Below are 18,383 nucleotides of genomic sequence, written 5' to 3' on the forward strand. Positions count from 1 at the left end.
ATGAGATACCAAATTACTGAAAACTTCCTCATGAACAGGAAAGGAACATTAAAGGAAAGGGGTAGAATCTTTGCTTGCCAGACAACATTGGAAAAAAAATGACAATGTTTTGTAATGGAGAAGATATCAAAATAATCTTTCTAAATACATGATCTTAAGTGGCCTAGTTGGCAGGTCATGGAAAAAAATGTCTAGAAGAAAGATCATGCTCATTTTAGTTGATCATAATGTGAGTTGATGATGAATGATGTTCTAGTAACCATGGTCTCTAACTGTGCATATGTCTAAGGCCCTAACCAGATGTTAGTTGTGCTGTCCTAAACCCCCTGTTCTAGGTGTCGACAAAGTTCAAAGACCCTCCTAAAATTTCATGGGCCTGTGATGTCAGTAGCCAGTCATACTGGCAGTCAATGTGAGAACGGTTGAGAAGCATGCTTTAGCCAATCACAAAATAGCAGTTGTGAGCTATGAGACAATTAAGCAACCTCAAAAATTTGGAAGGACTTTCTCAAATACTAATTGGCAGCTTGGACTAATTAGTACATTTACTTTTGGTTTAGTCAAATACATAAAAGAGACTGATAGAGTTTAGGAATGAGAAAGAGAGGGGGAGGGGAGAGAAGGAAGGAAAAGAAGGAAAGAGAGAGAGAGAGAGGAAGGAAGGAAGGAAGAAAGAAAGGAAGAAAGAAAGAAAGAAAGAAAGAAAGAGAGAAAGAAAGAAAGAAAGAGACAAAGAAACAAAGAAACAAAGAAACAAAGAGAAAGAAAGGATAATTTGCATCTTTGAGTCCCTTATGGCCAGATTTTTTGTGTGTGAAATACATAACTGATGTGATCTTGTTTTAACTTGCTAGAGAAATGCCATTCTATATTCTTTCTGCTCACATATGAAAGAATGAATCTGCTATACTCGCCTGAATTATGCCTGAAAGTCATTTCAACTAAGTTTAGCTCTAGGGTGTCCTCATTCTGAAGTGAGTTTTTTGAAGTATTTTTCAAGTTAGGCCCTGAAAACACAAAAGTATTAAAACTCTGTGAGACCAGTGGTGAGCCTTATCAGAAAAGCTGGTTATGTAACATCATAAGGATTCTGTTCTTTCTCATTCCATCCTGAAAGCATCAGAGTATGAATTCAGAGGAAGCTACCCAAGGCAGGCCTGTGTCTGAGGATGGGATCAAAGAGATGCTGGCAAATGTTCCACTGTCAGAAAAACCTCCTGTCTCACAAGATAAAAGCTTGTCTATACAGAACATGGCTTCCATTTATTTCTGTTGTAACACCCAATACCCACCCTGCTCAAGTGTTATGAGGAAGTGGCTTGAACTGTTCATCTAACTTTAGAACTCAGTGATGATACAATGTATTCCTACTATGGAAATGTCACTGCTATAGTCCTCTGCTCTCCATGCAGGCCCCCCATGGAAGACTCTCAGACCCTGCTGACCCCTGTGGTGAGCTGTGGGCCTCCTGGAGCTCTGTTGACCCGTCCTGTCATCCTCACTCTGCATCACTGTGCAGACCCTAACACCGAGGACTGGAAGATCCAGCTCAAAAACCAGGCAGTGCAGGGACAGTGGGAGGTGAGTTGAATGTCTGTGGGAGAAACATGATACTCACTGTCCATCATTCAGAGGAGACCTTTATTTTCAAAGCAAAGCCGGGCATCCTTTAGCTCACACTCAAAATGAGAAACAGAAGACCAGTAACTACTTCCTTATCTCTTGACTGATGGGCACGAGAAAGCTGATTTTCAAAATCAGCTCACAGAATAAAAGAGACTCAAAAATCCCAGGGAACCCTCTGTTAGGAGTATAGGCACCAAAAGTTGGGAGAGGAGGAAAGGAGGGATCATCAGAACTTTTCACTTAGCATCTGTCTCTCAAGAATATCTTTATCAAATACATATGTAAATGATAGTATAAATATATATGTTTTAAAAATTACATATGCAAAATGTGAAGTTACAATATAATCACTTATGGTATTTTTAGCCAAAGAAATTACAAAGATACAAATGGAAGTTTAAAAGCTATAATATTTTAGGAAAACTGACTTAGCAGCAAAACACAGTATTGCGGGATTAACTACGTTTCTCCTTTCTACGAACATTGTCTACACTTGACCATATGAAAGAATCATTCCTTATTAGAGTACCTCAAGTCTAGGATTGAGTTTGGGGTTATGTCTTCAAATATATTTAGACAGATCTCACTTTAATATCATTTAATCTTCAACTATATTAAAACTACAACTAAACACACAAAGAATACCTAAAGTTCTAGCTTAAGTGTTTACAAGGTACTCTGCTAAGTGCCCTTTCCATCTCGGGGCCTAAATGATGGCGATGAAGATATAGGGGTGAACTAGGCAGTCCAGGAAAATACAAGGAACATTCTCATGTAAGCCCTTACAAGACACGTTTGGGCCATGATAGGCACGGTTGGTTGTCCTGAACTACACACCCAGGTCCTTCTGTCTCCAGTGTCATGAGGCCTAGAATAGCCTTAGAGGCCCTGAGCTGCTTTTCTCTTCCGTGTAAGACTCCTTTATATTTACTTCAAACTATGATTTCATTGGTTGTATTAAACTATGGCTCATTCTATGTCAGATGATGTCATAAGGCCTAGCCTATAAACCATTACCTGAGGTAGTGGTGAGCTCTCGCCTACTACATTTGTATCTTTATCCAGACCTGGAAACTAAGTTTCATTCACTAGTGTTTTTGAGTGGTTGGGAGTCACTATGAGTTAGACTCACCCGGTAAAAAGCATTGTAGAAGTGACTCGTGCTCTGTGGAGACAAAATGACCTAATTCAGAGATTGAATTGTGTTCATGACTGTGGTTTATCCCCCACACATCCTTCTCCATCCAAATTGCTTAGAAGTTGAGAGAGAACATAAAATTCAGAACCTCTACTTGTCTGCAGTAAACCACGGCTCTGCTGGCCTTGTGCCTGTCATCCCGTTGGCTGACCTCAGGGGAACTCAACTCATAACCAAGCCTTGTGCCTCATTAGCCTGGTCTTCAGCGTGTCTCTTCACCTTCCACCCTGACTACTGGAAGCTTCTGGAATGTTGACTCTTGACTGAATGACCTCCTTCTTTCTTAGTATGTAGGCTAAGCCATTTAGTTATATGGCAATAAATCAAAAATCATCACTTCTACTTATTTGGTTCTGAATACTTTTACATCTAAAATAAATGAACTGTTTTATGGATAGCATAAGAAAATTAGCAGGGACATATGTAAAATGCAGTATGTCCTTGCCACGTCTCTCCTTGCGGAGATTCTGAGAGCTGAGGTTATTTAGGTGAAATAATACCATTCTGAGAAATTATTGTAGTATGAATTTTGGAAGAGAAAGTACAGCACAATACAGTATCTTAATTCCTCTAATTTTAAATGTGGATTCTTGGGGAAAGGTTGATATGCTAGGTTGGTATGTCAACAATTTATACTTTTAGATTCAATAAGACATTGAAAGATTAAAACACCAAATTTTCAGAAGCGCCGAGTGAGCTCAGGTATCCTAAAATAAAAGGGATAATTTATTATTATCTTTTGGCTTTTCATGTAGATCCCAGGATACTTATGTCAAGCGTTACATCCGTGTATAGACAGTGATGGAAAGAGCTGATGCTGGAGAATGAAAATAGGTACCACAAACCTTAAGAACGATGAGCTAGAACTCAGGGACATATTTCCATTTTATCTCCCACCATCCATGGTGGCTGGCCTGTGTCTTTGTTAGCCTAACCACGTTCCCTTCCCCATCATCCCCAGGATGTTGTGGTTGTTGGAGAGGAAAACTTCACAACCCCCTGTTACATTCAGCTGGATGCAGAGGCTTGCCATATTCTCACGGAGAACCTCAGTACCTATGCCCTGGTTGGGCAGTCCACCACCAAAGCAGCTGCCAAGCGTCTGAAGCTGGCCATCTTTGGGCCCCTCTGCTGCTCTTCCCTGGAGTATAGCATCAGAGTCTACTGCCTGGATGACACACAGGATGCCCTGAAGGTAAGTGTTTCCCATCCACCCAACCGTCTTCACCCTGACCTGGAAGCAAAGGTTTGGAGTGACCTTACGCACCTGGTAGTGGCTCTGGGCAGGTGTGCAAACACATGCATAGGGTCCCAGAGGAAGCAGTTATACAAACGGATATATCTCAGAGGCCATGCTGATAAATAAGCCGTTTTCTCTGTGCTAATTCCTCCCAAGGGCTACTTTTGTTTACTTTACTTTAGCTCTTTTAATGAAAAATGTAGAAGAATTTGGCAACGGAGCCCATGGATGGTAAATAATCTGCTTCCATGTTTATCTCAGCTGTGTTCTTCCTATAAAAGAAATTGGCATAATTGCTCACACTGTATGTTCCTCTTGTGTGCTACTTCATTTATATGCTCTCCCATTCTTTTTACGAGGGCTGTGAGGGAGAGGGTTAGCATTTGACAACAGGCTGCTGCTTTGCAGAATAAATGAGCTTAATTCCTGGTGTGATTATTGCCATTCGTTTTATCCCATTTGAAGCTTCAAGGGATATAATAAGTGCCTTTGAAGAAGTTATGATCTAGAAGGAGGAATAAAGTAAATGTGCCAGGGTTGAGGAGATAAGCCAGAACATGATGAATGTCACAGCTGAGATGCAACATTCTGTGAGAGTTCAGGCAGAGCAACTACACGGTATTTTAAGAAAATCGGAACAAGAGCTAATGTTTAAGTCTTGTTATAATGGAAGGTTTTAAGCATCGTTGATAGGAAAAAAGCATTAAAGATGCCTAGATATGTGGGACAGGCTGAAGACGCATAAAAGTGAACCAGAATTGATGCCTTTATGCAGATGTATTACAAGCTGAAGATAACATCTTCACGTAAGATGGAGCTTAGCTATAAGAGATAGTGTGTGGGGAGTACAGTGGTTTAAACAGAAGAAAGGCATGATTGGAAATTCACACTAGACCCACGAGTCTGTCTTCAGTGGACAGAGTCAACTTAATAAGAAGATGTGGCATAGCTGTGATGATACCAGAGGAAAGAGAAGAAGGAAACAGAGATACGAGGTCCTCAGCAAGCAGCATGGTGACTCACTCAGCTAGAGGATAGAAGATCAAATTTCTATACCCAACAGTGGCAAATCTAGGAAGCCCAGTGTGAGGGTGTCAGCGGGGTTGGGCTCCAGTAAGGACTTCTTCCAGGTTTCAGACAGCCAGTCTCTTGCTGAGTCTTAATGAAGTAGAGATGATCAGGAAAGTGTGGAAGCCCTTTTATAATAACATCTCTCTCATTCAGAAGAGTCTTACCTCATCATATAATTATCTTCCAAAAAACCAGTCTCTTAAACCTCTCACCCTGTGGATGTGCTCACACAAACATTTCTTGTCAATAGTAATTTTACTTATGGACTATTGAGTTAGGGGTATAAATCTGGCACCTAAAGATATCCAAGGGACAATTATATATATATGTGTGTGTGTGTGTGTGTGTGTGTGTGTGTGTGTATGTATATATATATGTGTGTGTGTGTGTATGTATATATATATGTGTGTGTGTATATATGTATATATATGTATATGTGTGTGTGTGTGTGTGTGTCTTTATCCCTGTCAAACAGTCTCTGTTCTCCTCCCTCCTTTGATCCTCCTTAACCTTTCAAACTATTCTTTTAAGGCATTTTCCTATAAAATAAACTTCTTCAAATTACACATGTCAGATTATGCAGTATTTGTCTCATTCTTTGATAACATACTACATTCCATAAATATGTGTTATGTGATATAACAGTTATAAAATAATATATGCTTTTCAAACAAATATATATGGTGTTGATTTTCTGAACAGACAACAGATCCCAACATATAGATCCAAGCATCAATGATATCAAGCTGATATTTGTCCACTGCACTAAGAAGGAAAAATATCCAAAGACAAGAGTGGACGAATGACTATTACTGAGTGCTTCTATCTGCAAGTCAAAATTCTACATATTTTTTATTAACTCATTCAATCTTTACAATAACTCAAGAAAGTATTGTTATTCTACTTAACAGATGTGGACTCCAAAGATCAGGAAAGTTTAAGCGGCTCTAGGTCACACAGCAATGTTGTAGAGAAAGCAAGCCTCGGGTGTGAGCAGTTAACTACAGTTGGTCTATGGAACTAACTTGAATGTATAGCCAGAGAGGAACTAAGGAGAAGTTGCCATGATATGGGAGCAGGAAAGCCAGCCAGTAAAAGGAAATTAGAGTAGCAGGGGAGGGAAATAAGAGTAAAAGGAGACAAGAAAACCAAGGGAAGAACATGTTTGACTGTCAGGATATTTTGTTCTGCAGTTTTTATCCAGGGAATTATTTTGGATTGTGAAAAAATGGAAGTTACAGCTCAGGGATCCTGGGAAGCCACCTCAAAGATTGTGGTAAGGGAGAAATGAACAGCCATAGGCAACTGTAGTTTTCCTGGTGGATATGGCCAGCAAGGTTTCCAGGAAAAGGAAAGAGACTTTGGTGGTCATTGCATATATTCTGAGCTTGTTGGGTTTCCTGATGTGGAAGTAAATGATCTGAGTGTGGCCCTGTGTAAGGCTTCAGGTTTTTTCCTTTATCCTCCTTGCAGCTCTGTGGAACACTTCTAAGGCACCAGCAGAATACAAATCATGCTAGAGCTAAATTCTTCCTAAAAGAAAAAAAACTGTAATTTTTGGAGAGCCATGGGGTCTGATTAAAGTGAATCTTCTGAACAATTCCATGAAAAAAATTACTGCAAGAAGCACACAGACATTGATGGTATCTGAAATATTTCATGCACATAACTCATATTCTGACATAACAATACTCAGAATCTGCCTTCCCAATAGACACAAAAATTATGAAAAAATGTTATACTTTAAAAAAGAACACACATTTGAGTATGCTAATTATAGAACTGGGATAGAAATGGTCAGTGCAAAAGAAGACCAGTGAGTTGCTCTCAGCCACGAAAGCAGCCCAAGAGCAGCTTGGATCATGGACGGTGCTTTCCAGACACACATTTATAAATGCTCAGCATGTGGGGATCCAGCACTTAGCTGGAAAGAAATGTGAATTATGGATGAGGCATTCTTGTACCTCTTGGCCCTTTAATGATGCAGGAAAACCAAAATCTTGGTAATAAGTAAACGGTCTACTCAACACTCCAAAGAGACAGTTCAGTCATGTCTCGACTACCTTACCCATACACAAAGAGGAACCTGGAGGCTCATTAGCTCAAAAGGGCCCTCCAGTAAAAAGCATACCTTCTTGGCACACTTCCTGCTACTTCTCACTGCAGATCCGGCATCTCCATGCTCATCCTGTAGTCTTTGGATTTCCAATCTCCTTCCATCACCCTTCCCAGTCCTTCTTTCGCCTTTCCTTTTCATTTCCATTCCCAGTAATTCTTACTTAGTAATTCTTCATCTTCACACATGTATGAAACCCACTTGGGTTTCAGAGATCTGTTCCAGAGTCCTTCTACAAAGGCTCTGATCTACATTGGCTGGGACTTGGAGTTTTACCACAATGCTTTTTGCATATTGTACAGTCACTTAAGGACTATTACCTTAAACATGTTTGCACATCTTTGTGTGAGTCCATTAAGGACACACATTATGCATCCTCAAGTCATCCATTCCCCCATTCCTTCACTTACTCAGCTAAGCCACTACTGGATCGTCCAGACAGCTCCTCCAGCACCCACAGAGAAGCCCCATTCTCCTAATTCACCACGAAGCTGAGAAAGTAAGCTCTACTCATTCCTGCACTCCATACCAGCTCTGGGATATGGTATGGATTTTTCTCATTCTTGTTCATTACCCACTATATTTTCTTAAGTGCAGATCTCTGCTTCTACCAGCCCAGCAGGGCCTGTTTTTTTTTGTCTTTTTTTTTCAACTTATTTTACTCTGAGTAGTCCCTCAAATTCAATGTTACCCCCATATTTGCCATTCTAGGTACATGTTATTTTAGTCTTCTTCCCACTCATGGCATTCATCCATCCATGTAGATGTGTTCATATTCTAGTCTTAGCAGTAACTTCTTCTTTGTCAGGATCTCCAATCTGAGCCTGTGTCCTAGGGTAAGACTAAAATCCCATAAGCATCCATCTCTGTCACAATGAAGCTGCCACTTGCTTTTAGAAGAAGCTTCCTCAACCTTCCCTAGTCTCCTGATCTAAAAATCCTCTTCTCTCTTTATCCATCTCCATAGAGAACTCATCTCAAACATATTCTCCCATTGAGCTGCATCAAGCTACACTGATTCACATCGCCAATGATGCATACAAATTTACAAATTCTCTACTTTTTGTTCGGGCTCATTTCCATTTAAACGCATAAGAATCCCAAGAAGACTAATCTAAGCCGTGCCTGTCCTGCTCCCCTTGTCCTTTTATTGATCTCTTCCTAATGCATCATTTTTCACACAGTAGTTGTTCGATTTGGAACTTCTTCTCCATGTCCTAATCAAAACACAGTCATCCTCATTACTAACAGTGATCTTGCCTCTCTATGGATACTCTACAAACTTGGTCCATATGCCTCCTTGTCTTTGGTGTAATCTCTTCTCTCTAAATCTGGGCACTGAGGGGAAGGAGATCTTCTTCCTGCTTTATGCTTAAAGTTACCTCCTTATCACAGACACTGGCAGCCTATTATTGAGTCTCCAAGGACTTGATCATCTCATAAAGTTGCAGCTGGATGTAGGGGGTCTTTTTGGATTGTGGAAAAATGGAAGCGTAAGTCTATGGTGGGGGTCCAAAGGAGTGCTCATTTTCCAAGAATACAAGTTAGTAGAAATACAAGTTGCAAGTTATTAGAAAAGGTGGTGGCCTGAACATACCAAGACTATTGGTTTTTACTTATTAAAAATCAATTCTGGGTATATCAAAAATATTTTTAAATTTAGTGATATTATTATGGGTATGGCTAGACAAAGAAAAGGAAGCTCCCTATCAGTCAGGCTCAAGAAGCTCTGAAACATCCTTTCATCTTTCTACCTACCTCTTTGAGTTCAGCAGCTTTTGTAACAATTTTCCTGAGTTTTGTTAAGCCCTGGAGCAAAAATGGTCACCTGAAACTTAAAAGCTTCACTTAGCAATTTGGAAGCACTGATGTAGAATCAGAATGCCAGCAGTGACTGCTGGGGTGAAAGTCAAGGCTGACAGAAGACAGCAGGTATCTTTTATATACCGTTCAGGAAGCTTTCTTCCTGTGCACACGCATGAAGGGCAGGTGGGAGCAAAGCTGAGGTTGAGTTCACACAAGGAGATAAAGATGCTGGAAACTGTGAGAATAGTCTGGAATAAACTCAAATAGAGAGGTCAAGTATATTGAAAAGATGGAGTTTGAAGTATCACTAAGTCGCCTTTTTTTCTCCTCCTCCTTGGGTAATTAAAGTAATAAAAATTATGTTTTCCTTTCATTATTTGCAAAGCCTTAAATCCTAATATAAATAGACTAGAAATTAATAGAGAACAAGGTTATATTTGGAATAAGTCTTAAAACTCCCAGAGAGAAAAATACATTTATGTAGAAATAAGTAATTCTGCTACACTATTAACCACTCCTCTTTATAATAAAGACCCTCAATAAATGTTGAAATCTGAAACTTGAAAAAAAAGTTATTTGCATTCATGCTATATGCATGTTTATTGAGTTTCTAAAAGACATATTTGTGACCCAGACCACATCATATACATCACCACAATCTGGTTTTCTCTTCAGAGTCTCTGGGTACAGAGAAAGCTCTCCCTTAGATAAATCTAATTCTCAAATATCCTAACATAGGCTGCAGGAGAGACCAGTAACCCTATGAAAGCGAGATACATAAAGAAAGGAATAAAACACTGAAAGTAGGAAAAACAAAAATGGTTTAGATGATGCTCATTTGCCAGTGGTGTGATACCCTCCTGGGCTGAGCATGCTGGGAATGTGTTAAAGGAGTAGGTGGCTTCATTTGCATCCAGCCACCTGTTGTCGATTGCACTGTTGTCCATCTGCTACTGCCTCATGGTAAGCAGCAGGTGACTTCAAAACTATCTTGTGTGTTAAACTGTCAGGGTCCTGGTTTCTGACGTTAATCTATCCATGCATGTTACACATGTATCAAATAAAACCAAAAAAAAAATATGCTATAGGTTCCAGTGATTGTGTCTACCTCGAGGACCCCTGGAAGATTCAAGAACAACGTTTTGGAATTAGGCACAAAATTAGGACTAGATTCTATTAATCTTTCTACATGGGCATTGAGACTATTATGGTATTTTAAAATGTGATAAATCAACAAAGATGTTAAATTTATCTAGTTTTAGGATGTTTCTTCTTCGGTGCAGTCTAGCTGGTCAGATGTTGTCATAGGGATCCGTATGGTTCTCAGAATTAGTCGTCTTCTCATGAGATGTGGAATCAGCCCTATCCTCTATCGTGCAAACGACCTGCTTGATGAATTGACTTTCGTATGGGGGCCTAGGAAAGGAAAAGTTGTGCTAATCATAACAATACTTCTCTGAGAATACCTGTAAGCTACTGTTCTGAATACATAAATGTATAAATATCGTCCACATCCAAAGAACTTCACCAATATGACCATGTTCCTTCTTGACAGGGCAGACATAAAATAATAGTGGGTGTTTTATAGTGTAAAGAACTTCCCTTACCTGTGGTCAGTAGGTATTATGAGGATGGAAGGGCGATGGGGCAGATGTTTCATTGTTGGATACAAAGACCGAAGAAGGAACCATGAGAAGGAAGGCAAGCAGCCTGGAAAGTCTAAGAAATAAAAAGAAAGTAAACTCCCCTCCCTGAAAGTCTCCAGAAGAGAAGGCTGCCCTCATATACTTTAACTGCACATATTAATGCTTGGTTTGGTCTGATGGCCTATATAGCACAAGACAGTAAATTTGTATTATCCTCAATTTTTGGTAATTGCTTATGGAATTTGAATGATAATATGTTAAATGGCAAACAGAAGTTCAACATGAACTCACATGTACTAGAGTGATCTGAAAGTTCCCATTCCATGATATTGTGTGAGACACCCTTGCTTACATTAGAAGAATACCTAGGGGAGACAAGTGACACGGCCTCTCTGTTGAACGGGACCCTTGGCACATTGCTTTGAGAGCATCACAAACTTCATTGACCAGGCAGGCTGTAAATAGCAGCTCAGCCCAAGCATCTGTGGCAGTGGCAGCTGCTGGAACAGCAGGCAGAGCCCTGGAAACGAAGGGACTTTGACGGGGAATGTTCGCACATGGTCACTGGCGTCTAGCCTTATTATTATTATTAAGAATGAAGGCGGGCAGACAGGCTTGGGGAAGGGCAGAGCACCCCAGTGTGAACACAGGAAAGGAAAGTAGCAGCATGAGGTGACATTGACCTGAGCAGGTGGAAGAGGCTGGCTGACTGTCAGCTATTCCCTATTGCCCAGCTCAGCAGCCAGAGGCCTGAAGGCCAGAGGCGGGGACAGCAGGCACAGGGCTGAGAGCTGCCTGCTGAAGAGCTGGCAGGGAACAGGAGAGAGGGACTGCTGCTCTTTTTGGCCTCTGCTTTAGTAGAGTGCAGGCACACTGCTGTGACGGGGGCTATGAAAATAACCATGGTAGCAGAAAGAAACTTCTCATTTCCAAATGACCAGGGCATGTTTCAACACAGGAATAAAGACTAGATAAAAACATGACAGGTTTCACTAAATCTGAAGGCAGATTCAGTACAGACAGTCAACACAATCACCGAAAGCTGGTCTGAAGTTTAATGCGCTTAGAGTACTGAACATGTGCTAAGTTGTTCTTACATAATAGAGTTCTGTGAAGATAGTGCCCTAGCAAAGCCCTGGACTGGGTCAGCACCAAGGACAGAGCAAAGGGAAGGTCCTAGCTCCATAAGCTAAGGCAAGCACAAACTAGAGGAGGCTGGCTTCTGTGACCTTCATGTCTTTGCGGCTCAGTGATTTCTCTATAGTAGCTCCTTACCACTAGTGGATCTGGTACTCATGATCCAGCTCCTTAGCAGAAGTAAATGGAACCCATTCACATTTCTGTTGGAAATAACGTACACAGAAATAGTCTTTGTTTTTTTTAAAGTACAGAGACAGTTCCAAGTCTGAAAGTAGACAAGCGAAACAACGAGGTGGTTTTGTCTCCTACCTACCTCCTCTTTCATGATCAGTGGACTATAAGAAACTGAAATTTAACCAGGAATCCTAATTGGGAGGCTCCTCTGGAGGGAAGTTTGCCCATGGTTGGAAGGCCTATTAGGAAGGAAGAGGTGGCCAATCCCACATGGCTGGACAGTCCTGAAAAACGAGACTTTCTGGTGGTATAGAAAGAATGTAAGAGCCATAGGCTCTCAGCTATGCCTCCATTTCCCTTCCTCCGCTGGGCCCAGTGTGGATATATCTTACTATCTGAGAGCCTGTGAGAGCCCGGAGCACAGACCAGAGCTGCTTTATTTTTCCACATAGGCCTTTAAAGGAGCTTGGATTTATGATGCCTCTTAAGTGGCCTAGGCTAATGGCTTGGCATGGACAGTGCCTTGGTTTAATTGGTTATTGCGCAAGGTGCTTGTTTCTGTGGTGGAATTCCATGTTGCTGCCTTTGCTGCAGTCTTTCACAGGATTTCAGAATCGATTCAGCCCTCTTGTGGAAGCAGATGCCTCAGCAAGTAGCTTCTCAGGTCTCAGGGAGACATGTGTGCCCCCATGAAGAGATGGGATAGAGATCTGGGTCCATCACTCTTACTTCACACTCGAGATAGTTTTCAAACTAAAACAAGAGGAAGATACAGTTTATCAGAGTATCCAATAGCTTCACACAGGACATTAGAAGAGAGTCTGGCTGCCAATAAGAAAGACAACCCCAACAAAGAAGGTGACCTTTATATTTCTAAGCACAAACAACCTAGATGATCCTAATGTTTATTATTACATTTATTTCCAAGGTCACGACATTTTGTTAAATCTTCCTAAATCTTTTGACCTTTGGTTATTATTCTCCATCAAGGTATATGAAATAACCTAACCTTTGTGACTCAACAACATTCTGTCAAAACACTGTTTTAGAGAGGATCTCCTTTCATCCTGGTTATAGGTTCACATGGTCTCTGTACCATACAGAACAGAAGCAGTGGGCCAAGCCACACACTTCCTAGCATAAGGCACACATCTCAATGACACTGAGTGACTGTTTTCAAGAAGGCCAGGAGAAGAAAGCATTTAGCTGTAAACTCATGTTTCGCTGATGAGCGTGTCAGTTATTTTTAATTTCATCATTGTATCCATATCACATGTTTTAATCAAAGTTTCATGGAGGAAAACTCGAGGAAAACAAGTTTGTTATGTACAAGTCACCATGTATTTTTCAGTTGAAATAGCCATAGCACATCTCAGATTAGAACACTGAACACTAGAAATATGGGAACTAAGCTTGACTAGTGTCTTAGTTAGGGTGTTATTGTTGTGAACAGACACCATGACCAATGTAAGTTTTATAAAGGACATTTAATTGGGATGCTTACAGGTTCAGATGTTCAGCCCATTATCATCAAGGTCAGTGCATGGCAGCATTCAGGCAGGCATGATGCAGAAGGAACTCAGAGTTTTATATCTTCATCGGAAGGGAGCCAGGAACAGACTGAGCATCCTCAGGAGCTAGGAAGAGGATCTTCAAGCCCACCCTCACAGTGACACACACTTCCTCTAACAAGGCCATACATTCTAATAGTGCCACTCCCTGAGCCAAGCATATGCTGGCCATCACAACTAGCACATCCTGTGGATTGCTCCCTCTTCTGACACAAAAGTTACAGGTGGGATCCGCTGAGCATGACTAGTCATTTTGACTCACAGGTGCATTTACATGATTTTGTTACCAAGGAGTTCTACTTACTCAGTGAAATATTTTATTTGTGCTTGAGTATCTTTAGTGCTTTGGTTGGTGGTTGTTGTGGTTTTTATTTTATTTATTTTTTTGAGACAGGGACTGCATATGTCACTCTAGTGTCCTGGAACTCACTATGTAGATCAGGCTGGCCTTGAACTCAAAAAGATCCATTTGGCTCTGCCCCCCAAGAGGGCTGGTTAAAGGTATATGCCACCACATCCAGCCAGTGCTTTGGTTCTTGTCTCCTGTAATTTATGGTCTTTTTTGTCAACTTGAATATTCTAATTGTAGTAACACTAGTCGCTATTTTTCAGGGAAAAAACTGTTTTAAATTTGAGTAATAATCCTGAGCTAATTCCTTACACTGATATTGTCATAAGAACAGCTGCTTATACCACCCACCTTTAAGACAGAGAAAAAGTTCATACAGCCTAAGCCCAGGGCCCTATTGGCCAACAAAAGACAACATTAGTACTTCACATTTATTAATCTCAGCTTATACCTTTGATTTTATAACATAACAGTGACATATTAGTGTGCTAATATGAGTTTTTAATTTGAGATAAATAATTAATTTGAGATAAATTTAATTTTAATAAATTAAAATAAAACTCATAATCAGGCATGTATTGGTAGATGATACATCCTATTGCTAGAAATGTTCAAGAGGTCATGTTCCAGCTCTGCACAGCAGCCTATTATGGGCCTCATGGTTGATGAAGAAATAAAGAGGAGAGAGAGAGAGAGAGAGAGAGAGAGAGAGAGAGAGAGAGAGAGAGAGAATGAATGAGAATATTCTCTGTCCCCACTGCTACTAAGTGGTACTTTGTTGTTTGTTTTTCTCTCTCTTTGAAAGGGGCTCCCCAAACCACTATAGGCTCAATCTTCACGAGAGAAAACTCCCTAGCATGACTTCTGAGAAATTAAATACTGAGCCTTATTCTTGGACTGATTCCAACCCAGACTTTGCTTTCAAAATTTCTTGACATCAAGGTCATGGCCAATAGGCAGCTAAGATTTCATTAGGTTGCCCATCCTGCCAAGTAAACTGATAATGATAAGATGCTGTCTTCTGGCATTCTATGTTGACTGTAGGGATGGGGTGTGCATTCTACATTGTTGGGTACAATTACCTCCCAGAATACAATGCATCTTCTTTCAGACATCCCAGGGAGATAATTTGGATGTAATGAAGATCTATAGTAATCAGATAATTACTATCGATTGCTCTTTAGATGTCTTGATGAGGTAATTAGGACATTCTGGAAAGAAGCTAGAACTGATTGATTGGCATGACTGTAATCGCAAAGATTTCTAATTATGTTTCTTTTCTTCTAATGGCTTATAAACAAACATCATTTTAGCTTTAGAATCTGTCAGGTGCCAGGTTCACTGGGAACATCGGCTTTCTCTATTATGCTAACTAGACACTGAACATGATCAACATAAGCTCATTATGTGTTCCTGCTGAATCAGAAGCAACGGCAATTAACCCTCACATCTCTGCCCTGTTCCACAGGCTGACAGAAGATTCTTGTCAGTGAATGGGGTGTGCAGTGTTAGGGAGGGTGTCTACGTGTGATAGTGCCTGGCTAGATCTGTAGGTCCTACTGGGAGGCCCTGGGGTCTGCTGAGGTAAGCATAGCAGACTTAGGGCATAGTGACACAGCATCTGTGTCAAGGTGGCTAGCTGGCTGCTCAGCTCCTGTCACAAGTAATAGCTACTCATCAGCAACCACGGAGGAGAGCAGGTCAATACCATCAGACATCTGGACCACACAGTCATCTGTGCCAGAGGGATCTTGCCTCACGGTTTCCATAAGACACTAATTAGAGTACTCCCTATCTGAGATTATGTTCCCCATTATCCTAGTATTTCTTATGCCTCAAAGGACCTTTCAGCAGTTGGGGATGGAAGCTAAGAACCCAGGTAGCAGCAGTTTCACTGAGCTCTTCGCATCTTATTCATGATGTTGTTGAGCTCAGTAGTGACTACATGGCCAGAGAGTGGCAGAGTATTCACTCAACAAATGCAAAGCGCATACTTCTCTGGATATCTTGCAGTATGGATTCAACATGTCCCATGGGGTTCCTCTGTATTTCATACCTTGGTTTTTCTTGAGTGCATGCAGATAGCATTCTGAATGGATGCCTCTATTCTTGGGTTTCCCCTTGTTTGCTGAAATATCACCACCAAAGACAACCATATTTTGCTTTATGCTGTTTGCAATTATGGTTATTTCCCTGAATCCCCACTTTCAAAAGGTCATGAATTATACAATAGTTTAATCGTTAAAACTTTGGTAGCATGAGAGAAGTACAAAAGAGGTTCATTTCATGCTTTGATATTGATAACTTACAGTAAGCTGCTGTTTGGATAATCTCAGCTGTAGTTGGAAATGCTTCATTAAGTCCCATTAAGCAGCTCGAAGAATGGAAGTGAATATAGACTCTGTCTTCCTGTAACATCTTTATACTATAAATGAAGGATGGAGTGGGGTTTCTTCACGTAGAATTTTCGAGAGATGGGGAAGCCTTTTCAAAATCTAATCTGGGTAGCTGTTTGGTTCAGAAACTTTTGATTTCAATCTTCATTATCTGTATGCAAATATATATATATACATATATATATATATAATTTTAGGCTCAGTTGATAAAGTTCTAGCCATGAAATCCAAGAACCTATGTTACAAAAAAAAAAAATGTTGGGTATGATAGCACATGCTTGTATTTCCAATACCAGGGAGACAAGAGTCAACCTTTGAGGTCGCTTGCCTAGCCTATTTGAAGACATCCAAGCTAATGAGAAACCCTATCTCTGAACAAAGGTGGACCTCAAATGAATGTCACTCAAGGTTTTCCTTTGTGCATATGCACACACACATGAAGTTTGAGTAACTATGACTTAGGTATTTTATACATTTCTGTACATAAATAAGCCGTGAGAGACTAAACTGAATGTCTAAAATAACCCATATTTTTGATGGTGGTTGTTTGGCTTTAACAAATGTAACAAAGAAGTCATCTTTTAATTATCAGCCCCTTTCACTTTCTTATCGGCTTACTTTTATCAATATTTTTTCTTGTATTCATATCTCTGTCCGTTCTCAATGTCAGTCTCTTCTTCTTGCAAACTGCAAAAAACAAATTGCTTAGTTTTCTCACATGTGGTGTGATGCAAATTCCACAGGCTACTCACCAATGCATCTTAAGACCGCCCAAGATGGTCAGGATTTCATAGTAAAGGCCTCAGACCTGCAGGTGGTTGTTTTCACGGCATTGGGCAAGTACAGTGCTCTATCCAACAGACATGGCAAAGAAACGTGTCTACTTGATGAGAAGTCTGATGGAAATTAGGCAGTTCTATCAATAATATACCTTGCTTTGGAATGTGTCATTGTAGGAAGTTCTACAACTGGAAAGGCAAATGGGAGGACAGCTCCTAGAAGAACCCAAGGCTCTTCATTTTAAAGGCAGCATCCACAACCTGCGCCTCTCAATTCATGACATCACCCATTCCCTCTGGAAGAGCAAATTGCTGGCTAAGTATCAGGTGAGGCTACCAAGAGACACTAACTACGGAGAGGGATATAAGACAGATGATTGGGATGTTATAGTCATAGATGTCTCCTTTCTTGGAGACATTGCCAATGACTCCTGTGTCAACACTTATTTCTCCAAAACGGTATGGGCCCAGGGTTTGGAAAAATGCCCAATCAACCTACTTAAAGGAATGGTTTTTAAAGTATTCTTCTTATAATAACTGTACTACTGTTGTTTTAGTAAGTTAGTTTTCAACATTCACTGCATTAATAGGAACAGCGTCAAGGGCATCCAAGGGAGGCGATGGGACACTGCTACTTGATCTGACATGCATTGTTTTTCCATCTTGCTACCTCGCATAGTCCCTGGACTTTGCAGGGACCGTGGTTTGTTGGCTGTCATGGTACGTCAGTGAAAGGCACTGTTACTCACTGGTTCTGGATTTGGCACCAGAACCTTAACCTAAACAGCGTATTCATTCATGGGTCTTTTCCTTGGCTTAATTACCACAAGCATATAGGATTGGTTCTGTACAGTAATTTCAACAGTGACTAGTGAGTATCTTGTATGGGCTTCATGCCTCTCTGACTAAGGGCTGTTCTGTGAGTACTGATTTCCAACTGGAGTGAACTATAGCTGCCCCTGCCCTGGGCAAAGGCAGGGTAAAGGCATGAAAAGATATGGGTCATCACAACATCCTGTGCTAGCTTTGCTCTTCTCTAATACATCACACCAGGGATTCCTTTTAAGGAGAAATGATAGACTGTGCAAGATTTCCTTTAAGGTCTTTCTAAGCTTTCTAATCATCTCATCAACGATGGTTGCTTTTCCAAATGAGAGGCAGATACACTGGTTCAGTGTGGTTTCTAGAGTTGATTCCATGGGTTCCAGTCACCACCAATCAACTTCCTCACTGTTCTCTAGTAGCTGTTACTTAACCTCTCTGAATCTCTG

The 18,383-nt window shown here is 40.7% G+C and overlaps 1 protein-coding gene across 5 annotated transcripts in view; it reads left to right on the forward strand.

Annotated features, from left to right (window-relative positions):
* Unc5c (unc-5 netrin receptor C) overlaps positions 1-18,383 on the forward strand; it is a 354,131-nt gene that overhangs the window by 318,941 nt on the left and 16,807 nt on the right. For all 5 annotated transcript variants that reach the window (NM_001415084.1, NM_199407.2, XM_039102727.2 and 2 more), the window contains 3 exons: positions 1,413-1,581; positions 3,786-4,019; positions 17,290-17,439. In NM_001415084.1, the coding sequence (NP_001402013.1) occupies positions 1,413-1,581; positions 3,786-4,019; positions 17,290-17,439 (553 nt within the window). The remainder of the gene's footprint in view (positions 1-1,412; positions 1,582-3,785; positions 4,020-17,289; positions 17,440-18,383) is intronic.

Source organism: Rattus norvegicus, chromosome 2 (genome assembly GCF_036323735.1).
Source record: "Rattus norvegicus strain BN/NHsdMcwi chromosome 2, GRCr8, whole genome shotgun sequence".
In the NCBI taxonomy this organism is placed as follows: Eukaryota; Metazoa; Chordata; class Mammalia; order Rodentia; family Muridae; genus Rattus; species Rattus norvegicus.